The sequence below is a fragment of the Amblyraja radiata genome, chromosome 10 (assembly GCF_010909765.2).
Source record: "Amblyraja radiata isolate CabotCenter1 chromosome 10, sAmbRad1.1.pri, whole genome shotgun sequence".
Classification (NCBI taxonomy): Eukaryota; Metazoa; Chordata; class Chondrichthyes; order Rajiformes; family Rajidae; genus Amblyraja; species Amblyraja radiata.
In genome coordinates, this window is record NC_045965.1 from 20,839,437 (window position 1) to 20,865,744 (window position 26,308).

The 26,308-nt window shown below is 42.0% G+C and overlaps 1 protein-coding gene across 1 annotated transcript in view; it reads left to right on the plus strand.

Moving 5' to 3' along the window:
• Nucleotides 1–24,756, plus strand: part of lepr (leptin receptor) — an 87,009-nt gene extending 62,253 nt beyond the window's left edge. The window contains 5 exon segments of the mRNA XM_033029136.1: nt 95–286; nt 7,061–7,162; nt 16,037–16,142; nt 20,373–20,448; nt 23,238–24,756. Of these exon segments, the coding sequence (XP_032885027.1) occupies nt 95–286; nt 7,061–7,162; nt 16,037–16,142; nt 20,373–20,448; nt 23,238–24,098 (1,337 nt within the window). The 3' untranslated portion in view covers nt 24,099–24,756.
• Nucleotides 24,757–26,308: the final 1,552 nt, after the last annotated feature.

Consider the following 26,308-nt stretch of genomic DNA (forward strand, 5'->3'; position numbering starts at 1 on the left):
CCCTCATCATGAATAACTTTATTAATTGAGTTATGAGAGCTTTGCAATCGTTGTCCATATCATATGTAATTTCAAATCATTTTTTTTATTACAGCAGAACCTGTTCTTGAATCCCTTCATGCCTCCGTAATAAACTCCAGTTGTGTGCTTCTTTCCTGGAGAGTGCTTCCTCTTAACTGCCAGCCAACATCTTTTGTGATCGAATGGAAAAGCCTAGCAAATAAACATGCTGAAGACTTGAAATGGACAAGGGCTTCTGAAAACACCACCAGCGACTGTATTCATGGTAGGTTTTGTTTTTAAATTTGCATTGTTAGAATGGTGGGCCTTGTTCATGCGGTATGGATAACTGAATGTGTAGGAAAGAACTGCAGATGATGGTTTAAATCGAAGGTAGACACAAAATACTGGAGTAACTCAGCGGGACAGGCAGCATCTCTGGAGAGAAGGAATGGGTGACGTTTCGGGTCGAGACCCTTCTTCAGACTGAATCATTGTTACTGTTAAGCACCTTGGCATTTTTATAATTTTTATTAAAGGTACTATATAAATGTCTGCTATTGTAGATAAGGAATTGTATTTTCTATCAGTAATGCTATCAGTAATCGAATGGTCACAAGTTTAGTCAGTTTATTCCATTTGAAGGAGATTCAGAACTGATATTGAACACAATCAGTGCCTTTTTGTCTCATGCTGTTGTGGTTTGGGGAACTCTTGTCGTTCATTGAATCATTGAAGTTTATAGCACAACAGTAGGCCGGTTTGGACAATAAAGGAGCTATTTGGAGCAGTTCCTCTTCTCAGCTCCTGGTTTGTAGACCAGCAGTCTCCAGCATTTTAAGTGATCATCTGAGTCCATTTTAAATGCACTGACTGCTTCCTGCCTCTGCCCCCCCCCCCCCCCCTCCCCCCCCCCCCCCCCCCACTTATCAGCAGGAACTTCCAGAACTCTGTTGTTTTCTGAATGAAAAAAACATATTTCCTCAATCGTCTTCTAGTCCGTCCCTTGTGCAATGTCATAGTGAAGTCTGATCTGGTGTTGTACCAAAGGTGAGGGAAGCAAGAACCTTGTACCAGGGTTGGGGCTTTTTATCCATGGAAGAAAAATTAAGTTTGGAAGAAGATAGCAAGAATGACGAGGAATTGACTGCTTGACTGCAATGATTGAAAATTCAAGGGAACAGATGGAGAGAATGGGATGAAGATTTACCTACAGTGTCATCAGGGAATGATGATCTAGGGAAATTTAAGATTAGTTTCTAAAAGATGTGTCATTTTGCAGAGGCTGAGGCAATTGCTTCTTTATGTCCAACTGGTTCCGAAATTTGCAATTGTCATGACACTATTCTCATTAACCTATGACTCGTGGACATTATCCTCGCAAATGGTTGCATGATGTCAAACATTTTACCTGTAATTTCAAGTCAAGTCAAGTTTATTCGTCACATACACATACGAGATGTGCAGTGAAATGAAAAGTGGCAATGCTCACGGACTTTGTGCAAAAGACAAACAAACAAACAACCAAACAAACTACAAACAGAATCACATATTCTTTTACATATTAAATATTGTGGGCGGAAGGAAAAAGGTTCAGTAAAGTTAGTCCCTGGTGAGATAGGCGTTTACAGTCCGAATGGCCTCTGGGAAGAAACTCCTTCTCAACCTCTCCGTTCTCACAACATGGCAACGGAGGCGTTTGCCCGACCGTAGCAGCTGGAACAGTCCGTTGCAGGAGTGGAAGTGGTCTCCCATGATTTTATTGGCTCTGGAGTTACACCTCCTGATGTATAGTTCCTGCAGGGGGGCGAGTGAAGTTCCCATGGTGCGTTCGGCAGAACGCACTACTGTCTGCAGAGCCTTCTTGTCCTAGCCAGAGCAATTCCCAAACCAGATGGTAATATTGTCGGACAAGATTTCCACAGCCCCTGAGTAGAAGCACTGAAGGATCCTCAGAGACACTCAATTTCCTCAATTGCCTGAGGTGGTAAAGGCGCTGCCTTGCCTTACTCACCAGTGTGGCAGTGTGTGTTGTCCATGTCAGATCCTCTGTGATGTGGACTCCCAGGTATTTAAAACAGCTCACCCTATCCACAGTATCCCCATTTATCCTCAATGGTGTGTACGTCCTCGGATGATGTGCCCTCCTAAAGTCCACGATCAGCTCCTTCGTTTTTTTGATGTCAAGAGGAGGCTGTTGTCCTGACACCAGAGTGCCAGATCAGCCACCTCCTCCCGGTAGGCCTTCTCATCGTTGTCTGAGATCAGGCCCACCACCACAGTGTCATCAGCAAACTTAATTATTGAGTTGGAGCTGAACCTAGCCACACAGTCAGGTGTGAACAGGGAGTATAATAGGGGGCTGAGGACGCAACCCTGGGGCGATCCTGTGCTCAGGGTGATGGACTTCGATGTTTTCCCTCCCATCTTGACTACCTGGGGCCTGGCGGTGAGAAAGTCCAGGGCCCAGGCACACAAGGGGGTGTTGAGCCCTAATTCCAGTAGCTTCCCGGCCAGTCTGGTGGGGACTATCGTGTTGAAGGCTGAACTGAAGTCTATGAACAGCATCCTCACGTAGCCCCCCCCTTCTGGCTGTCCAGATGAGAGAGAGCGGTGTGCAAGACCTGGGAGACCGCATCGTCCGTGGATCTGTTCGGACGGTATGCGAACTGCAACGGGTCCATGTTCCGAGGGAGGAAGGCGCAGATGTGTTTCTTCACGAGCCTCTCAAAGCATTTCATGACTACCGAGGTAAGGGCCATCGGACGGCAGTCATTCAGACAGGCTGGGGAGGCATTTTTTGGTACCGGTACAATGATGGATTTTTTGAAGCAGGCAGGGACCACGGACTTGTCCCGGGAGAGGTTGAATATTGTAGTGAGCACCGGAGCTAGCTGCGTAGCACAGGACTTGAGTACTCGCCCCGAGATGCCATCGGGGCCTGCAGCTTTTCTCGTGTTCACCCGTGTCAGAGCCCTCCTCACGTCATGCTCGGACAGCGAGAATGTGTGCACATTCCTCCCTTCAGCTTCGGCAGCCAGCCCGCTGGCGGTATTGTCGATAGTCGGCAGACCTGGGGTGGTGTTGCCCATCTCGAAACGAGCATAAAAGGAGTTCAGGTCATCAGCTAGGGAGGTGCCGGCACTTGCGGATGAGGGAGGGGTGCTCCGGTAGTTGGTTACAGTCCGTAGCACCTGCCACAGGCATCTGGTGTCCTGCTCCATCTGTAACTCCATCTTGTCTCTGTACCTTCTCTTTGCGTCCTTCACCGCCCTTCGCAGTCGGTAGGACTCTACCTTGTAGACGTCCATGTTTCCTGATGCCAGGCCTGTGTTGTAGGCAGCGGTGCGAGCATTCAAGGCAACACGAACGGACCTGTCTACCCAGGGTTTTTGGTTCGGAAAGGTGCTTACCCTTACCATGGGGACGATATTGTCGGTTATTGTTGCGATGAAGTCCGTGACTGCTTCCGCGAACTCACTGACGTCACTGGAACTTGCTTTGAACATATTCCAGTCAACATCACTCAGTGCATCTTGCAGCATGGCCTCTGACTGGTCGGACCACCGCTTTACGTCCCTCGTCTCTACCGCTTCCCGAACTATCCTCTGTTTATACTCATAGAAAAATGGCAGCGTGGTCCTAGTGGAGGGAGCGAAACGGCCTTGTAGCCCTTCCTGAACGGCGTATAGCAGTGGTCCAATGTTCTCTCCCCCCTGGTGGCACACGTGATGTGTTGGTAGAAGTTAGGCATGACCTTCTTGAGATTTGATTTATTAAAATCTCCAGCCACCACCATAGCCGCATCCGGGTACTTGTTTTGATGTCGACATAGCACATCGTGTAGGGCCGATAGTGCCAAGTCGGTGTCCGCATGCGGTGGAATGTAGACGGCTGTGACGATCATTGAGCCGAACTCCCGGGGAAGGTAGAATGGGCGGCATGAGATCGTCAGGTGCTCCAGGTCCGGCGAGCAGGAACGGGAAAGTATCGTGATATTTCCAGGGTTGCACCAGTTGTTATTGGTCATGAAGCAGACTCCTCCGCCCTTGGATTTCCCAGATGCTTCTGTTCTGTCAGCACGGTGGACAGTGAAGGACTCGGTTGGGCACCAGTTAGAACCATTGCTCACAGCATTCACTGTAAAAATCTGTACCAGTCCCATTGATTAAATCAACCCAGAGATGAAAAGCAGGTTTTATCCCAGCCTCGGGGCAAATGGCTGTTTGCAATCTTATCTGGCTATCTATCTGGCTGCATGCTATGCTCCTGATTAAGGATCTTCTTGCGAGCAGAATCAACTGTGCGACTGTGTGTCTTTTACATAGGCTCGTGGATATACAGGAAATGGAGGGATATAGATCATGTACAGGCGGAGATGATTAACTTGGCTTCATATTCCCCAAGGACAATATGCGCCATGGGACCTGTTCCTATGTTGTAGTGTTCTATGTTCTATATTCTATGTATCTCACAAATGCCATCTACTGATCCCTTTATAACATGGCCCATCTTTAACTTGACCTCAACCCATCAGCTACTCAAACCCTCAACAATATCTTAGTCCTCTCTCGATGTAACTTCTCTCTTTTGGTCCTGTCAGCCAACTCTCCTACCTCCATAAACGTCAGCTCATCCAAAACTATGCTACATATGTCCTAACTTTACGGGCGGCATGATGGTACAGCGGTAGAGCTGCTGCCTTACAGCGCTTGTAGCGCCGGAGAGCCGGGTTCGATCCTGACTACTGGTGCTGTCTTTACGGAGTTTGTACGTTCACCTCGTGACCTGTGTGGGTTTCCTCTCATACTCCAAAGGCGTACAGGTTTGTAGGTTAATTGGCTTGCTATAAAATTGTAAATTGTCCCGAGTGTCTGCAGGATAATGTTAGTGTGCGGGGACAGCTGATCGGTGCGGACTCGGTGGGCCAAAAAAACTAAACTAAACTAAACTTGCAAAGCCTCCAAACTAAAGTTCTGATCTTCATGTTAAAATCTCTTATTGGCTTCTCTGTATGTCTGTACCTGCCGTATCTGTAACTTTCTTCTGCACAACAATATATCGTTCTAGCTCCATCATTTTGTGCTTTCCTCATTCCATTTGTCCAGCATTCGAGCTTCATGCTATGGCATTTTCCCCAGAATCCATCCACCTTCCTCTCCTCCTCCAAAATCTTAATATTTGACCTGTGACTAAGCTTTTGGCAACTTCTCTTTTTTCCCTGAAATTACCTTAGTTAATGTTTCTCGTAGTCGCAATGGAATGAAGCTGTTCTACTTGCCACCATTAGTAACATGTAGGTGGAAAGAATAAATGGTCTGTGAAGACCCTCTGTGGGGGTAAAAGGCCCCTTTTAAATATAAAGCCATTATTTTGTATGATCCGCACTCCCGACAGGTTACGTTCAAATTGATGACAACTTATTGTCCCTATAGCTTTGTGTTCCCCTCAATTCCATTCCCAACCTGATATGGATCGTTATTATTTACAATCACACAGTTTAGCATAGTTAACTACATCTGAAAGAAACACATTTTTTCAACAACAGAATTTACTTGATGCTCTGTAATTGTAGATTCTGTTAAATACCCTTAGCTGTTATGTTAGAAACTGCCAAAAATCATTATCATGACATGGCCCTAATTGAATTCCCCACCATCAATATCCCAGGGATATCTATTGACCAGAAAAGAGATTGGACCTGCCATACACAGCATTGACTCCGAGAGTGGGTCTGTAGCAAGCAACCCACTTCCCCACCATACCACTCCTTCCTACCATCTACAAGTTACTAATCTACAGTAAGAATACATTTTACTTTTTTAGCCAGTGTAGTTTTTGTTGCACACGAGAAACTTGACACCATCTAGAAGAAAGCAGCCCAATTGATAAACATCACATTCTCAACCTACATACGTTCATCCTCTTTGCATCTCTTTACATACTCTTTACATCTACGCTGTCAAAACTACTTGGGTCCTTGTGATTCAATTAACCCCTCTCTTTCTTCTGAACTCCAGTGGGTACAAACCAGGCCTGTTCACCTTTTCTAGGCATTAGTCTGGTAAACTTTCTCTGACCAGCTTCCAAGACATTTAGGGCCATCCTAAATAGTGAGATCAATACTGTTCAGAGCAGTCCATATGTGGTCTCAACTCATATGTGGACTCTATAACTGAAGCATAACCTCATTAGTTTTGTATTCAGTTGCCATTGCAATAAACAATAACATTCTGATAGGTTTCCTGAAAACTTCTAGTACCTACATACAGTCCTTCCCTTTTTTAAACTTTCATGCAGTTGGACACCTATATCCTTCTGCATTCCAGAGTTCTGCAATATTTCAACATTTGGATGAGTTTTTAAAAAAAATTTCCTCGCAAAATGCACAATTGCAACCGTCCCATATTATCTGGGACATCCCGTATATTGGGCTAAATTGGTTTGTCCCATACGGGACTGCCATTATCCCGTATTTAACTGCTCCTACTCTGGTCGAGGGGACTGTCGGGTCAGAGCGTCACGTCCGGCCCCACCTCACCCATCCCGACGTAGTGCAGCAGCAGCGCCGGTCAGCAGTCCGGCCAGCTGTCCAACCTTCGTTTACCGCCGACACCACCATCATGGCCGATCATCGCACGCAAAGTCTGGCGCCCGGGCCAAAACATGGCCCGCCAGCTGGCCCGCCGGCTGGGCTTTCCAACACCCAGGCCAACTCATCATTTACCCAGCCATGGCCGAGTCGGTCAACTCATTGCCGTCGGGAATTTGTCCCTTATTTTGACCTTGTCCCTTATTTGGGAGTGAGAAAGTTGGCAACCCTAGTCCCAACCCGAAACATTGCCTGGCCATTCCCTCCACAGACGCTGCCTGACCAGCATTCCTCCAGCATTTTGTTTTATGCTCAAGTTTCCAGCATCTGCAGTCTCTTCGGTCTCTCTTGCAAAACCCTGGTAGCTTTGTAAGGATATAATGCTAGAAATGCTGACTCATTGAAATTAAATATTATGAAACAGAACTGATTCAAGCCTAATATTGCTTTTTTTTTTTCATTTCACAGACCACTTTTATTTATCTGTTGAGTACCAGCTGACAGTATATCCAATCTTCTCTGAAACGGAAGGACAACCATACAGGATTTATATGACAATTAACAATGAAGGTATTATTTATTATTTTAGTGCAAAGCATTTGATTGATAACACATACTTACAAAGGTGATAATGTAATAAATGTGAATTCCTTCATAAGGTCGGGTACTGTCTGATTCACCACTACTTAAGGGACAGAAGTTTAGGGGTAACATGAGGGGAAACTTCTTTACTCAGAGAGTGGTAGCGGTGTGGAATGAGCTTCCAGTGGAAGTGGTGACGGCAGGTTCGTTGGTATCATTTAAAAATAAATTGGATAGGCATATGGATGAGAAGGGAATGGAGGGTTATGGTATGAGTGCAGGCAGGTGGGACTAAGAGAAAAAAGTTGTTCGGCACGGACTTGTAGGGCCGAGATGGCCTGTTTCCGTGCTGTAATTGTTATATGGTTATATGGTTACCCCATTGAGGACATTGAACTTTGTCCAAGGAACTGATGCACTATAATGCTTTGCAATGCTGAGAACTATGTTCTGCAATCTGTGTCTTCCCCTTTGCTCTATCTATTGTAATTGAGTTTGAACTGATTGTATCTATGCATGGTATATCTGATCTGAAGCTTTTCACTGTACCTTGGTACATGTGACAATAATAAGCCTAAACCAAAATCTTGTGCAAAATAATACAAATTTACTCCATTGGATTCCTTTGCTGTCAGAAAACATTCAAAAAAGAGACAAGAGCCCTTGGGTCTTTTCCTGTTTTTGTGTTATTTTCCAGAACAGCCACGTAATAGCCTAATTTCATCTCCCCCCCCCCCCCCCCCCCCCCTCCGATTCTTCATCATATTTTTCAGTGTGTCATTTCCTCAGGCACATTTCATCTGTGTTGTCAAACTATAATTGTTGAACTTTATAGTACAGACTTTATTTCTGTTAGTCGTTGGTACGTATCTGGTATGATAAATTACACCTTAAGGTGCGGTGTGAGCTGGATACTGGTAGAGTTTCTATCTATTTAAATAGTCATTAAATTGCCTGTGGCAGATTGTGCTTCCTCAGCTGCCGCAGGAAGTACATCCTCTGTTGTGCCTTTTTGACTGTGGAGTCCATGGTAGCCCCCCACTTAAGGTCCTTGGAGATAATGGTTCCCAGGAACTTAAAAGACTCCTCAGATGTGACTGTGGTGTTGTTGATGGTGAGTGGGGTGAGGGGAGGGGGAGCTCTCCTAAAGTCTACAATCAATTCCACTGTCTTAAGAGCATTGAGCTCCAGGTTGTTGCGATGGCACCAGGACGCCAGCTGTGACACTTCTTGTCTGTAGGCCGATTCCTCCCCATCCTGGGTCAGTCCAATCAGGGTTGTGTCGTCCGCAAACTTGAGAAACTTGACAGAGGAGTCAGTGTAGGTACAGTCGTTGGTGTAGAGAGAGTAGAGGAGAGGGGAGAGTACGCAGCCTTGCGGTGCTGCTATGCTGAGAGTTGGTTCTATGCTGAATGGTTTGGTTTCCAGCTGCCCCTCCGCTTCCATCTCTCCCATACACTCTCTATACTCCATTCTTGGGCTGTACATTTATTTATTCTTTATTTTTATTTTCATCCAAGATTTTAATGCTGAGAAACAATATCAATTTGTGACTGGATCTTTATCATGAATTTGCATAGGAAGCTGCTCTGGAAGGTTAGATCACATGGGATCCAAGTAAAGCTAGCTGACTGGGTAGAAAATTGACTTCATGGAAGGAAGCGAAGGGTGATGGTGGAAGGTTGTTTTTCAGATTGGAGGCCTTTGACTAGTGGTGTGCATCAGTGTTCGGTGCTGGGCCAATTGATGTTTGTCATCTATATCATTGATTTATGTCAGGGCCTACAAGGCATGATTAGTAAAATGACACTAAAGTGAGTGGTATAGTAGATAGCGAAGATGGTTATCAAAAATTGCAGCAGGATCTTGATTGGTTGGGCAGGTAGGCTGAGGAATGGTTAATGCAGTTTAATACAGATCAGTGCGAGTAGTTGCATTTTGGGAAGTCAAACCAGGGCAGGATCTACACAGTAAGAAGCCGGGCTCTGGGGAGTGTTGTAGACTGGCGGGTCCTAGGAATGCAGATACATAATTCCTTGAAAGTAGCATCAATGGACAGGTACATGGATAGGATAAGTTTAGAGGGATATGGGCCAAACACAGGCTGTTGGGACAAATGTAGATGGGGCATGTTGGTCGGCCCATGGGCAAGTTGGGCCGAAGGGCCTGTTTCCATGCTGTGTGACTGTGACTCTAATCATTGCCTGAACATTGTCTAGATCTTGCTGCATAAGAAGCAAACATGCTACACAGCTCTGCACATTCACGTCTCACAGTATGTTCTTTCCAGGACCATGTGGGTTTTCTCCGAGATCTTTGGTTTCCTCCCACACTCCAAAGACACACAGGTTTGTTGGTTAATTGGCTTGGTATAAATGTAAATCGTTCCTAGTGTGTGTAGGATAATGTTAATGTGCAGGGATCGCTGGTCGGTGCGGACTAGGTGGGCCGATGGGCCTGTTTCCATGCTGTATCTCTAAACTAAACTAAACTCAGAGCAGCATATTCCAGACAACATTCAGGGAAATAACATTCAGGGACATAAAGTGATAAACAATGATATTCTTCAAAAAAGAGAGAGAGAGAGAGAGAATTGTGGATTAAGCTTTGAATACCAGGAGTGGGTTATTAGTAATGACGATATTCAAAGCTTAATCCGCAATTGACTAGAAATTCAACTGGACCAACTAGACAAATACTGTACTAAAGCTATATGAACAGTGCAGAGGCTATGTATTCTGAGTGTCTCAACCCGTTACACCACAAAGCCTGTCCACCATGTGGAAAGCATAATAAGAGTGTGATGGGAACCTCTGCACTGGTTTGGATAAGCATAGGCATAGCGATAACAACACTCTTAAGTTTGATTTCATCTCGGACTGAATGATGTAGAAAAGCTTTGCTCAGGACATTTTTCTGAGGTGCAGGCAAGGAGCAAGTCTACAGTGATGGTATTTGAGAGAATTGCAGTGTTAGATAGTGAAGAGGTGCAAAGATCATTCATGAACTGGCCGAATGTAAACAGACCACTGGTCAAGATGTGTTTGAGAAGCACGAAAGCTCCTCGGATTCATAAACTGTGCTGGACCAGGAGGGCACTGCCAGCAGATGTAACAACGAAGGATTGATGGCCATTCTTACACAAGCTGAGAAAGCAAAAGGAATGATTTACAAGAATGATTCCTGGAATGAGTGGGTTAGCATATGATGAGCGTTTGACAGCACAGGGCCGCTACTCGCTGGACTTTAGAAAGTTAAGGGGGAACTTCATTGAAACTTACAGAATAATGAAAGACATAGATAGAGTGGATGTGGAAAGGATGTTTCCACGGGTGGGAGAGTCTGGGACCAGAGGTCATAGCCTCAGAGTTTAAGGGCGCTCTTTTAGAAAGGTGAGGAGGAACTTCTTTAGTCAGTGTGTGCAGGATAGTGTTAAAGTGCAGGGATCGCGGGTCGGCAAAGACTCGGTTTGTTTCCACGCTATATCTCTAAACTAAACCCGGTGGTGGCTTCAGTAGTTTGCAATGCCTATTTTCTCATCCATCTATTACAAGGCAGTTCAAACAATCATGGCCCCAGCTACGTCTACATTTATTCATTTATTTCTGTTTGTTTATTTAATTGCTTTTATTTAATTCTCAAATCATCTCTTCTCAGTAGATGGTTGATGTCTGCAGTGTTCTAATCACAAAGAGTTCAGCTTTGGCGTGCAAAGCACCTTAAAAAGGCACCCAACAAAGGCCTATTTTTATTTACAATGTCGTAGCAGCACCAAACGTGGTGAATAAACAGTTGCTTTATTCAGACATTACATGGTTGGTGTACATGCAAGTTTGGTCCACTAACATACCGAGTCATTGCTGCTGCTGCTGCTGCTGAGCGAGGGTGTTGCCTCGAGCTCAGCTACCTGTAAACTCCTGATCTCCAGGTGAGATCTGCTTATGTAACAGGACACTCCCCTTAACCCATGACGTCACGTGACAGCCCTCGTAACCACTGTCAAGGGTTCGACCGCAAGTGGGCTGACTATCAGCTGACGCCTCAGGAACCTCCCCCCCAGAACCGGAGGAAGGATAACGATCAGGCCAACGAAACGTGGCAGCCAAAACTCGTAAATGCACAGGCGAAAAGGATGGAACGCGTAAGCCTTCTACAAGAAGTTGTGCAAGCATGGTCGAGGGCGGCTCCTGCTGTGGGTCGGGGGCATCCCGGCCGTGGGTCGGGACGGTGGGGCCCGCGGGTGCAGTCCACGCTCTGGCTGTGGGCCATCTAGGCCGTATGCCGAGGGGTGCGAGGAGACCAATACAAAAGCCGCAGGATGGACGAGACACAGTCGCATCTCATCGACCAGGAGGGGATCGTGTCCTGAGAAATACGCACCCAGCAATGGCTGTGAGATGTCGGCAACAATGCAAACCAAATAAAATACATCCAAGAAATTAGAATAAACTAATAGCTAAACCCGGCGAGGTCATTACAGTGTAAAAAAAAATGAAAAGAAAAAAAAACTACAGTGAGCAAAGAAGTCCAATAGTGGAAGGAAACTAAAAGTGCAAATTGTGCAATGTCCATGGTGCAGGATGGCTCAGGAATCCAATGTCAGATGAGAAGCTGTGCTGGAAAACTGGAGGTTGCAGTGACACCATCCGACTTAAAGTGTCTCTGTTGCCGGCGGTCAGGCTGCAGTGGCGGCATCCGGCCGGAAGGTGGCACTCTTGACGGCGGTCAGAGAAGGTCGAGCGTTGCTTCCGGCCTGCCGCGGTGGCCATTTTTGCAGTCGCTGCGGCGGCCATGTGGCAGTAGGCAACGGCGGCCATTTTGGAGGCCAGCTGAGGTGGCCAACCGAGGCGATTCCCGGATGCGTGCGGGGCGGCGGGCATCGACGGGCCTCACCCCACTGCTGCAGGTAGGGACTCCACCCACCGTCGCCCCTGTCGTTGGAGACCGGCTGCGCTGACACGCCCTTGGCGGAGGCTGGAAGCTGCTGAGGAATCCGTCGCAGGACCACTGGCTCACGACTGGCCGAGGCTCCACCCCACTGTTGGGCCAACTGCAGCCCGACCGGACAGGTAGCCAATGCCCGGGGATCTTCGGGTCCGCGCTGGTGAGGTGCAAAAGGATGTCTTCGGGCAGCCGCCCCAGGTAGGCCTGCTCTATCGGGAGGCTAGGCCTTGAGCAGCGGCCTGCGGGGTAATGGGCGGGTCTGCTCTCTCCCCGCTCCTGCGGCGGGCGGCAGTGATGCTGGGGGCTGCTAAACTCGCAGCTCCTGCAGCAGCTGGTGGGGGAGCGGCGGCTGGTGGGGGAGCGATGGCTGGTGGGAGAGCGACAGCAGCCACAGCCTCACAGCTCTGGTGGGCAGCAGCTTGTGGGGGAGCGGCGGCAGCCGCGGCTCTCAGCCGTGCGGGAGAGATTAGCAGCCGTCAAACAAGGCCCGGACCGTTCCCATCGACCCGGGTGCCCTGCGGCATACCTTACGGTAGGGCCAGGTTGGCGGCAGCGTCGTTCAGCAGGGCTGGGCTGTCGGCTGCAGACATCAGGTCTCCCGAGGCTGGTGTGTCGGGAGAAATCCCTAATTTGGATCGTCACGTGTCACCAATGTAGCGGCACCAAATGTGGTGAAAAAACAGTTGCTTTATTCAGACATTACATGGTTGGTGTACATGCAAGTTTGGTCCTCTAACATACTAAGTCATTGCTGCTGCTGCTGCTGCTGCTGCTGCTGCTGCTGCTGCTGAGCGAGGGTGTTGCCTCGAGCTCAACTACCTGTAAACTCCTGATCTCCAGGTGAGATCTGCTTATGTAGCAGGACACTCCCCTTAACCCATATATTGACATATATTTACAGAGGAAAGCAAGAGATTTTGGGAGGACCGAATGGTTGAGAAATCAGAGGCGGAAATGATCAGGATGAGTTGAGATGGATCATGTTGATGCAGGGAGGTGATTTCATTTCTTACCTGGATTGAAATTGGTTGTTAAATTCATCTGCTTATATATTGCTTTTCTCATCATTAATGCCTCAAACTGCTTGACTGCCTTAAAATTACTTCTAAAATATCATCAAGAATGTCTGACCTTCCAATTGCTTCATGCCTTAGTCTGAATGTCTACAATAACATCAATATCGTTTTAACTTAATGAATACAAAAGTTCACAATAAGCATATCTAGGATTCACTGGTCCCTGCAATTGCAGAGTGCAGTTAGTGTGTTGCAGGGATTTAAATATATCTTTATAAATATGAAAACATAGAAAATGACGTATGAATACCTTACTGATTTCATCTAGCATTTAAATCACAGTATTGGAATATACAATTTTGTCAATGGTGGTGTGGACCACTGTTCTGAATGTTCTTCACTAATATGCTCAGAAGCATTTGGGAAATAGAAGGAGGCATCAACAAAATTGAAAATTAACAAAAGATCGGAAGAATTGTAGTGTGGGACAAAATTGCCCATTTAGTCACAACATTGTAACCATAGTGACATGATTCATCTCATGGTAAATGAGCAATATTTTCTTTTCTGTGTCAAATCCTTAAAGCGACGAGTCCTTGTAGCAATGTTACAAAATTTTGAGATTTAAAAAATCAAGTCTGTAATTTATCCCATCAGATAAAGCATAAAAAGAAGTTTAATTTGACACCTAATTCACTTTCATATCTCAAGTATTTAAAAAGTTATGGCCATTTTCATACTCGGAAATTAGCATCTTGTTCCCTATTGATTTTCTATGGACATAACAAAAAAGCTGTGATCGTGTGCAGTCAAAAGCCCATAACCTTCTTAAAAATTAAGAGAACTGAATGAAATTTTCAGTTATCGTAGATTGAACCATTCTGAAACAAATATAAAATAATCTTACTTGGATGACCTGAAATTAAAGCATATAATTAGTTAGTTACCCAAGTGTAGCTAATTCCAAACTTCAATTACTAGATCTAAACATCTATCCATTTCTTAATAAATGATTAACATTTTTAAATAGCCTAAGTGTCCAAATAATATTCATAAATAATTCACAATAAAACATGATTTTAAAATCTCATTTACATTAATTTATAGGCCAAATGGAAGGAATTTAGTGTTTAATTGCTGTAAATTAAAGTCCATTTTAAATCAGCTTTCTAGTGGGATCCTGTGAACGCGCTGGTTTAGAACGTTCACATTGCGGTAGATTTGTGCCTCAAATGCCCAGAAAAATACTGCGGAATATAATGGGCCCAAAATGAGCTACTCGCAATATTAAACTTTGTATAAAGGGATCTTAAGAAGCCCTTTTTAATGTAAAAATAAGCAGCCTACCTTCAGTTGTTTGCTCTATGGGAACCTGACGGCTGTCGGTGGTCGCGGGTTTAGAGATTGATTTTTAAACTACTCTAACTATTACACGAGGCCTTTAAAACTAATAATAGCTTTTGCGACGGGGTCTTCCAGCGATTTTTCGTTAATAATTAACTAGGCTGAACATCTTCGATTGGAACAGCCTAGAGAAAATCGCGTTTTAAGCCCGCCCCCCTCTAAACGGCGCCAAAATCGCGCACACGGGCTGGGACAGATTTTCAACGACGCTTCAGGTACGCTTTGCAACATACCTAGTCCTTGTGATTCGTGGAATGGCATTGTGCATTTTATAGTTTTGCATTGCCTGCTTCTATCTTTCTAAATGTTGCTTTTATCAATGTGTGCTCTGCAATAATTCAGACTGCATTCAGTAACAATGTGAGTATTTACTAAAACAACTGTCCTCTTTATTTTTTGTCTCTGAAGTAGCTGACTTATGTTGGGGTCCACTGATCTTAGCAATCTTCTGATACTTCTCTTCATTCATGTGTGGGACTTGTAATGTTATATTGGGTGACACCACAATGCAGGCTTTTCCTTGGAGCCAGAAGTGGATCATTGGTGCTCCACTCACTTTCCGGTTGGAGATCTATCAGAAGCGCAGCATCCGAAGAGTCTTCTCCGTTATTAAGGACCCTTATCACCCATCATACCACATCTTCTCCATTCTGCCATCAGGGAAGAGGTACAGGAGCATCAGCTGCAGAACCAGCAGGATGCTACACAGCTTCTTTCCACAGGCAATAAGACTGGTTAATGGACTGTGTTCCCTCCCCATACATCATACACCAACAACATCTAACCTCGCCCATAATTTGACAGCTAGGCACCTGTCAAAGCAAAGCCACTGTTCGGTCTCAATGTCTATTTTTAGTTCAATTTTTAGGCCTGTTTTAGATATGTTAATTTTAATTTTAAAGCTGTATGTATTTATTCTGTTTTTATTAACTGCACTGACGGGAACTGATTGAGAAACAATTTTTTGTTTCTTCTGTGTATGTAAGTATTCAGTTAAAATGACATTAAAGTAAATACTGAGAAAGTGACTGTAGGTTCTGGAGACTTGAGCAAAAGGTAATCTGCAGGAGGAACTCTGTGTCAGGCAGCATCAGTGAAGGGAAACAGACAGTCTGTGGTTCGGTTCGAGACACTACCTCTGGACTGAGGGACACTCTCGACCCAAAATGTCAATTGTCCTTTTCCCTCCATTGAGTTCCTCCAGCAGAAACTAATTTCATCACCCACCTTGATTAATAAACACTGATGTCAGATGGGGCACTTAGCTGCCACCTTTAGTTAATCATTTAGCTTCAATGTATGCATTAGATTGATCCATAAACCTCTGTGCTGTAAAGGTCAATAATACACTTAGCCAGCCAAACATTAAAGGAACATTTATGCTGATTTTTATGTCATATTAACAACCTACTGTCTTCATTACTCTGAGATAGTGCAGTTTCATAGACTTTTCCCTGTAATTATAAAGAATGACATCCAAATGCTATTTATCTTTCAGGGGAGGTGACAAGAGCCAATAACACTGGAATGCAGAACATTATTTTACCACTTGTATTTTTATCCTCCGTTTTATTGATTGGAACCTTTTTGATATCCAAGCAAAGGTATGTTTGTACATCCTTGTTAAATCATATCAGATTAACATTGAAATGGTTCATTTTCTAATAGTGCTATACAACGTGCTTCAGAGATCACTGTCGCATCCTTGGTTTTTTTTTTCAAAATATCAACTTGAAATGAAATCGTTTTGGAAATTGGAGATTTGTAGCAATCAAAATGAAATGATTATTTATAAGCGCTAGTTTAACTTTAACATAATCTGTGTGGAGTTTGCATGTTCTCCCTGTGACTGCGTGGGTTTTCTTCAGGTGCTCTGGCTTCCTCCCACATCCCAAAGATGTGCAAGTTTGTAGGTTCATTAGTTCCTGTCATCCAGTGTGTAGGATGCAAAAGTTGGATAACATTGAACTAGTGTGAACGAATGATCGATGGTCGGCATGGACTCGGTGAGCTGAAGGGCCTGTTTCCACACTATATCTCTAAACTAAACATATCATGAGGTTCATGCCAGAACTCGTGGCACACTTTGAATTTACACTTTGTGTTGTGTGGCAAGCACAAGAAGATGGTGGAATGAATAGTTCAAGATCAATGCCTACCCTGAAGGGCACAGGCAAATGTGAGTCCGTATTCCTGTCTGTATAACTAGCTTTATTTCTGCACCCTCTCTTGGAATATTATATTGTTCTTTTGACTTGGTGATCAGAACTGTATACTTTACTTTCTCTGTTGCTTATTTAATGATTCAATGTGACCACCATGCTCTTGCATTCTAAACATCAGATACTAAAGGCAAGTTTATCTAATGTCTCCTTAACTGCCTGATCTACCTGACCTATTATTTCATGAATCCCCCCCCCCCCAAATCCTCAACACGTACCACCATACGGTATAACATGTGCACTCGGACCTAGCTTGCCTTCCCAGACATATTATCTCAAAGTGCTCTGGATTCAACTACATTTGCTATTTTTTTTGCCCGTGTTACCTATCTATTCAATATCTTCCTGCAGTCTACAGCTCTTTTCCTCACTGTCTATCTCTCTACTAATGTTGATATTATCACACCATCTCAATCATGATTCAACGTTTAAGGCTGAATCATTGTTAGGAAAACAGACCTGGCCTGAGTTCTGCGATATCGCAACACTACTATATTTCCCTCTTGGTTAAGTTCTTGCCGACCTTTACACTTTGATCTTCACCAGTTGTGTCCACTTCCTTTCCTTCCACTTTCCTTGGAATCCTAAGTTCTAAACTTGCTCATTGTTACCACTTTACTAAATTCAAGTGTTAATCAGACATGGTCTTCAATCAATGATGACTGTTTTTGATCAACCTGCATCTTTGTAAATAAAGTACAAGGGAGGTGATGAGCAGCAGTGAGTGCAGACACTGGCTGAGTCAGATCATATCCCAGTCATGTAAATAAGTCATTCTAATGATGGTTCGGTGGAGTGTTTAAAGTTTGTTTTGAGGTCAAATGTGACACGCGTTATGAACAATTTGACCTACCGATTTCTTCCAATGATGTTCCTTCCACGAATGTCAGGCTGACTGGCCATAACTTCACTATCCCTTTTATTTTTGAACGGCTGTATAACATTAACAGTTTCCCAGTCAAACGACCAGAGGTTTATTAAATAGCAGGAATTTAAGCTATTTGCTTCATTTTAAGAGCCTGGATATGTCTGGATAAAGACATCTTGGTCAAAGAGATAGGTGCAAAGAGGCTTCTTAATGGAGGAAAGGACAATGCCTGGGAAATTTGTGATGTGCATGAGATGAATTGGAGAATGCTGATTTCTCCAAAGTGTTGTGGATCCGGGAGGAAATTATAGATGGAGATGCATGAAGTCATTTAAAATCAAGTTGAGAGATATAGAGTCATACAGCATGGAACGGGACCATCAGCCCAATTTGCCCACAGTGACCAACATACCCCATCTTCACTAGTTCCACCAGCTTGCATTTAGCCCATATCCATTCAAACCTATCGTAACCATGTCCCTCTCCAAATGTTTCTCAAACATTGTGATAGTACCTCAATTACCTTCAAGTTATTATGTCCAATGTACTACTTAAGCAGTTAATCCAGCTCAGCGTGGGTTAGAAGTTAAAATGGTAACAGAGAGGTTGACCACAGACGTGTTAGAAAAGAACAGAGGCACAGATGAGAATTTCAGCAGCAGGTGGCCACTGCAACTTGACCCTCATATGTAGGTGAGTGGTAGAATCGTGGGAGAGCTAATGGGCCTGTCGCACTTAAGCGATTTTTCAAGGTGATAAAGACACACACCGCGATGAACAGGAAGGTTAAGACAGCTAGCACAGTGTACGGTAAGTCCTTTAAAAGTCTGGAGAAGGGGGGAGAATGGGGGAGAAGTACATAGCTGTGAAGTTCGGCGGGCATTTAACTTTACCGGTCGGTTATCCTTGGTTCAGAGAACTCGTGCTTACGTTTTTTCCCCTAATGAGCTAATGAAAGTCAGCAAAGGCGATTAACTAAAACTACCTCGACTACCTATTACTACATGGCGACTACACTACAACTGCACCTACGACTACAGGATTATTGATTTTCTTCATGGCGACCAATTTTTGGTCGCAGACATTTTTTCAACATGTTGAAAAATTTGCGGCGACCATACTGAGGCCGCGACTAGTTCCCAGAATGTGGGAACTCCTCGCGACCATGAAGGAGACTCACCTGAAACCACCAACGAACATGTGGCGATCATGTGGCAAGCGCAGGGTCTCCTGCACTCACCTAAAAAGTTGCTTAAGTGGGCCAGGCCCGTAAGGAAAATGTGCGGAGAATAAAATAAATTTAGTTGATAGTCAACATAGACTTAAGTTGGTTTAAAGGCCTGTTTCTGCACTGCATAACTGTCAATGCTTTAAATATTGAAATAATTGTGATAATTATCAAAAAAAATCAAAATAAGTATTCAGATTGCAATGTACAAGTACATGCAATAATTCTTATGGTTACTTAAAACATTAAAGGTTATTACCAGCCATATAAAGAACACAATTTGATATATCAAAGAATTTTATTACTAATAAAACTATTATTCAGTTGCATATAGCAATTTCTATTCCAGTCATTATTTTGGAACTAATAACCAAGAAAAAAAACTGGATTATCTTCTTTACTGAATTACAAGTATTGATATATAATGATACTGTACCTGTGTACAACCAAATACAGCAAATTAATTTGCATCAATCAAACTTAATATTCAAAAAATGCATTGACTGTGAACGTGTAAAATCAATGTCAAGTACTAAATACCTATATGCTATAATGGTGAAACAATCGATATCTGAAAGGATGTTTTGGCGTTTCCACTGTTCAGAATGATATTCATGCTCTTCAGCAAACTATTTCCTTGCTATTCCAGCATAACTCATAACTATATTTTTGCATTTGTGTGTTTGTTAATGTATAGATTGTTTAAATTAAACAAAGTAATATCACATTAATGGTTAATCTTTTGATGAATCATTTCAATAAATCCCTTCTGATAGAAATTTTCTACCAAATTGAATTGTGAATTTAGTTTCTATGCTTTTTTTTACTGCTGTAGATCCTGAATTTCATCCTAATTAATGAAAGTTTTGCAGCAGAGAGGTAAAAGTGTCCTCCAGTAATTTTGCTGCACTCTTTAAAGTGTCTCTATCAGTGTTGCAGCTTTATTTAATACTTTCAATAACATTAGAATATTTCAAGTTATTAAAGTAATGGATCATCAGCTCCCTTTGCTTTCTATGTTCAGTTTTTTTCTCTAGTTATAGTTAGATGTAAAGCCCTGTCTGTTTTTGCATTTTCTGTGCCTATAATCCAGCTGCTCCCATTTGTTTCTTTGAATGATCTCCAAGTTCATTCTGTCACCACCCCACCATGAGAAGGTCCAAATGGCTTCAAGGCAGGCTTTAGCTGGATATTTTAAGGCACATTTCTGCCACTGCTGGCTAAGTTGTATTAAGACTTGTTATCATTGAAGCATCTTGCTTTCACATTAATAGTTGACATCCAGCATTTTTCTGAAGGTTAGGCTAACAGTCACCACATCATCTGTAAGTAAAGATCCACTGAGGTGCTCAATTCAACAGAAATATTCAATTTCCTGTGCTTGCTCACGTTGGACAAATTGAACAGTTGCATTTGACATGTAATGTTGGACTTTAGTTCAATACTTCTGCATTAAGTATTTAAATACGTGTGTCAGAAATGTGGTGAATTAATAGTTAACATTCTTTACAATTAGAATAAGAAGTCTTGTCTGGAGAGATGTCCCTAACCCTAACAAATGCTCATGGGCTCAAGGAATTAACTTTAAAAAGGTGGGTTTTTAAAGCATTATATTCTTTCATTAATTGTGTGTTTATGAATAATGAATATGAGTATTTAATGAATATGTAAGTCGGAATGCAAAGATTAATGGGTGATCAAATCGAGTGATGGATATTTGAGGGTTGTGCAGTAATTAGTAAGCGTGAAGGTTAAAAGGGAATAAGGGGGGAAGATTGAGGGGGGACCTCATTGAAGTGTACCGAATAGTGAAAGGCTTGGATAGAGTAGATGTGGGGAGGAAGTTCCTACTAGTGGGAGAGCTTTGGACTAGAGGTCATAACCTCAGAATTAAAGGATGTTCCTTTAGGAAGAGGAATTTCTTTAGTCTGTGGAATTCTTTGCCACAGAGGCTATGGAAGCCAAGTCAATGGATATTTTTAAGGCAGAGATAGATAGATTCTTGATTAGTACGGGTATCAAGGAGAAGGCAGGGGAACGGGGTTAGGAGGGAGAGATAGCATAGTAGACTTGATGGGCCAAATGGCCTATTTCTTCTCCTATCACTTACTAATATTGCTAAAAGAAATGCGTTGATGGTGGAGATATTAATGTACACTGGGTTGATAAAATAATTTTATAGTTGAGTTAAGGCTTTATAAATGTACGATAATCAAAACACTGAATTAATTGAAAATGAAAATCTAATGGATGGTTTTATCTAATAAACACCTTGAATATAAACTCATGTGTCACACAAATGTCAGATTAAAACAAGTTCTTGATACTCCTGACCAATTATCTTTAAGCTTTGTAATGTTCTTTCCAAGTGACAAATATCAGATAAATTGCATTTAAAAATCACCTTCCATGCTCTTTAGATGTTCTCCAGTGTTTTGGAACCAATTAATTACTTTTGAAATGCAGTCACCATGGTCAAGTGACAGCAGAAATATATTCAGCAAGGTTCCCCTCAAGATAATGTGATAATATGCTGATCATTTGCTTCACTGATGTGATTGAGGAATTATTAGCCTGGTCACTGGAAAACTCGACTTTCTTGTCAACTAGCATGATGATAAAATCTCTTGAGTCCAGCTGAGAGGACAGAGGGGTGTCCACCATTTTTAATACAGTGGTGTGATTCTCCCCCTGCATTGCTCTGGGTATCAGAGAATAATCTTTATATTAAGATTTCTGGAATAGAATCTGAAACCATAGACTTTTGATTCAGACGCAAGAGTAGTATTAAATATCTGGTGATTAAATAAAATGCCTTTTCTTCAAGCACCAACCAATGAAATCCTCCTAAATGAAAAATGAGGAGCTGTTGGGGAAATAATATTGCTCCTAAATATCTCTAGGTGTTTAGCGTTAACATGAGTGAGCAGTTGACTTCCGAGCACCACATGTTGGTCCCATTCCATAGATTTCTGCATCTCCTGCCTATTGTTGTGCTCAGGGTTTCAACCCTCCATTCTTGTTGAAACAAATACATATCGTTCAATCAAAACTGAATGGAAAAATTGCAACAAAACTGTATTTTTGTTTAAGATTCATTGTACAAGATTGAAAAGCACTCAGCATAAACTATGTTAGGCTAAAGACCACAGATAATTGCATGTCCTTTGTTTTTGTTAGTCAGCTTCTGGGAACACTGGAGAGAGTCGGAAGGAAGCTTGTGGTTTGTTGCAACATTGATGGTACCTCTTTGGACTTGCACAAACTGGAATATCAATGGGACATCCCTCAATATGCCTTCTGAAAAATTGTTTAGTTATTTCTCAGTGCTACATTAACAATGTAAAATAATGATAAAAATAATTTCTAAATGAAGTGCCTGACTGCCGGTGTTAGTATCATTGTTATTATTTTGTTCAATTACACAACACATTTAAAATTTCTTGCTTACTTTATTATTGTCATTCTGTGTCAAATTAACATAAGAGCAGAAAGTGATACTGAAAGATTAATAAAGTATAATACAGCTAATTCTGCTATAATATAGCTAGTTCTGCTATATTCTTTCCATAACACAAATTGGTTATAACATGAGTGATGAATTAAGGAACGCCATTTGCATTATGCAGGTTGAATTGGTTGTAACATGATTTTGATCGTGAACTAGAGAATCACTTAAAAGTTACTTTGGAAATTGAGCAAAGAAAAAGACAAAAAAAATGCTGGAGTAACTCAGTGGGTCAGGCAGCATCTCTGGACGACATGTATAGGTGACATTTCAGGTCAGGACCCTTCTTCATACAGCCTTCAGCAAAAAAAAAAAGCTGCCTTAGATTTAATGTAACCTCCCCACAGTAATTAGATCCCACTGTCTCTTGAGAACACAGTTACTATTTAATGTGGGTGGTCATTGAAATTGACAAGCAATTGCCTCTATTGCCTCTATTGACACTTGTACAACGTACTCCATTAAACAATGTAACACTTACTCTTTAGTATTTTCAGCATGCAATAACAAAAATAAACGTATTACTATTCATAAGTACTTTTGAAAATCTTGCATAAAATAACTTTTTTATTATGGGTCTGAAATTCCCTAGTCCCTAATCCCTTTTACCCGTTGTCTTTAGAACACAATTTTCTATAACACAAGATTTCTTAGGAATGCACTAATTCCATTATAGCAGAATGACTGGTATCTAACCCTACTTGTCACAACTGAATATAATTATCAGTGATGTCATTAGTTGCTATTGAGCTGCTATTTGTAAAACCACTAATATTTGCTATGGATGTCAGGAAAGGTTGTTTTGGATGTATCCCTATCTTACACTTGTGAGCGATCCTAAGACTATATTAAATGTTGTCTTTCTTATTGCAGTCTGATGCTATTGCAAACTTATTTGGGAAACACAATAAAGGTGTTCTGCCTGTTGCCTCACATCTCACGGAATCAGAAATATTTGCTGTGGCGATCATAGAAGAGATTGTACAACTTAATGAAGACAAAAGTATAATTGCCATACATTCTGAAAATGAAGGAGTAACAAAGCAAAATTCAGACACATCTAATATTCAGGTTCTTTGTGAAAGTCATAACTTGAAAACGAAAATGGAATGCGATGTGGAAACCATTTGTGCGCAGTCAAACTCTGATTATTCAAAGGTTGTGATAGATGTGGAGATGGATCTACTTTGCAAAAAACACAAGTGCTCCAGCAACTATTCCGATGAAGGTGTATATTCAGGCAATGAAACTGACACCTCTGGTAATGAAGTTAATAATCTGTGGGAATGTCAAAAACATAGACTCACAGAGCTAATCCAATTTGATGAAACCCAGTCAAGTTCTATTACTTCTTCAGAAGGTTTCTTTGAATCTCTGGAAGAAGAAACCAAAGACTTTTTCAATGGGATTGATGAAGGAGTAGACTTTTGCTATTTGGAACAGAATTCACTTAAGAACACTGAAAAATGTGACACAGGAGGACCCGCTGTCCAAGAGCTGCCACCCCTGGAAAAATGTTTATCTCTCAAGTTTCAGAATCCATCTGAAACGTATTCAATATCTTACCTGGAATCATTGCTGAAATTCAGCCTGAATTCAGATTACCCTCCTCAAAAGCTGCTCAGGTCATATGTGCCTCAGTTTCAAACAAAAACTTCTAAACACTTAAAAACAAGCAATACAGATGACCAAATATCATCTAACCATCTGAAAGGTTTGCCTGCGATTGACTAAGGGTTTGTGTTAGTCATTACTTTCTATGGTTTTGTGTGCTTTAAATCCATTCCAAACCCAGGATGGGTGTGTTCCTGAGTTGCGGCCTCGTGTGTACTGAACACTTCATTCTTGCATCCTTTTATTTCTGTGGCCTAATAACACGGGAAAGATTAGTAAGACAGTGCAATTAATTCATCGAAAGTCACAGAAGAATAAATAAATCAAAAATTATTGCTGGGATATAGGAATGGGCACTACTGGAATTAAGTTCCGCTCTATTGCTTGAAAATCACTAACTGAGGTGCTACAATTTGAAAGCAGTCTGGATTTCAATATGATTACAATGCAGAAGAGAGATGGAAGATGCAAGACGACTACATTTCAGAAGAGGCATTACATCGATGATCAATCAACAGAGAGTAACATTTGTTCAGGAGTTGGAATCTTCAGCTTAAAATCTGTCATAATGTGCTTTGATGATTTATATGGTTGGGCATTACATTGAAACAATCGAGTACAAATCTTGTAAGATTCCATAAGTGCATTTGAATGTACAGAACTCTGAGCTGGCATTGTCAATATACCCTGACACCACTTCTGCCTTAACAATGTGCTATACAAATGGAGGCTCACTATTGATACACCATTACCTTTTCCTTCAATGGATAAATACATTCAAAATATTCATATTACGAATAAATGTTAAGTACTATTAATTGTATTTAATGCCAAATTCAACATTTTTGCTTCAAGGACATTTTTTTTAAATGGCAATGTGAATTTTTTTCTCAGCCTTGATTATACGTGATGGGAACCTTGAGGGCCTTACCCAGCGTCAGCCTGGGCATGGGCTACTTTCCGTGCAGGGGCATATATATTGCCAATAAGATGGTACAAGAGTTGATCAGGAACCTTGAAATGTTAGATGATTTCTACACTTGTTGAATCTGGGCTATCAGAATAAAATCAGCAGGAATTCCTGTAAATATTTCAATGACTTGATAGACAATGTATTTGCAGAAAATAAAGACAGGATTTTTTTGTAAGGTAATTCGAAGAATAGTCGGGCATGAAAATAATCTTTAAATTGCTAACAGTATGTGAAATTGTAGTTCACCAATTGCCAGTGTCCTTAGGAGAGAAGAGAATAGAACATATAAGACAAAAAATGCTGAGTAACTCAGCGGGACAGGCAGCATCTCTGGAGAAGGAATGGGTCTTTTCAGACTGAAGAAGGGTCTTCACCCGAAACGTCACCCATTCCTTCTCTCCAGAGATGCTGCCTGTCCTGCTGAGTTACTCCAGCAATTTTTATGTCTATCTTCGGTGTAAACCAGCATCTGCAGTTCCTTCCTACACATAGGAGAACATATATATGTACTGTATGTACGATAAACAAATACCAGTCAATTGTAGCAAACAAAAAATACAGAAAGAGGGTTCTGTTCTTGTTCATCCTCACACCTCATTTATGCTGCTGCTAGCGAAGTCGTATTCTGCCCACCTGGAACACCCCATGCAGTTTATTTTGGAGATTGTGCATATATTTGTTTGCCTAAATTGTACAGCTCTGGTGCAAGGTGCTATTACAACAGCTGATATAATGACCATTATTTTTCCTCTAATATTAGTTGGGATTGTAACTTGCTTGCACGTGGAAACAGTGTGTTCATCAATGGACTCATGGCAAATTTGCACGGGAGCCATCAGGACATTCTTAAATTCCTAATTCTTACACAATTCTTAAGAAATTCCTAAACATGAGCAGTCAGGAAATTCTTTGCTGAGGTCTGGGATAAGGCCTGGGATATTTTATCAGTTTTCTAATAACTTGATTTTCCTGCAATAATATCTGTTCATTTTAATTTCCTTCTGATTATTAGTAAAATGTTGCTGCTGAAACTGGAGTTACAAATGCCAGATAGATTGGTCCATTATTACTGGTGCAACAGCTTTACAGATCACTGCCAAATACTGCCAAATGACAAACTGCGTGCAATGTTTCTGATTGATGCAGTGAAATAGACCCTCCCTGGTATTTTATCTTCCTCTTCCCTTAGTCAAATACAAGCCACTCGTCCATAACATAGATTAAATAATGTTTTATAAAAAAATATAGGAAATTAGTATTTCCCATTTAAATATACATGGAATTATATTGTTATTAATGTGCCTTTTGCAAAATTATACCATATGAAACAAATATTTACATATGAAATGTTCATGCA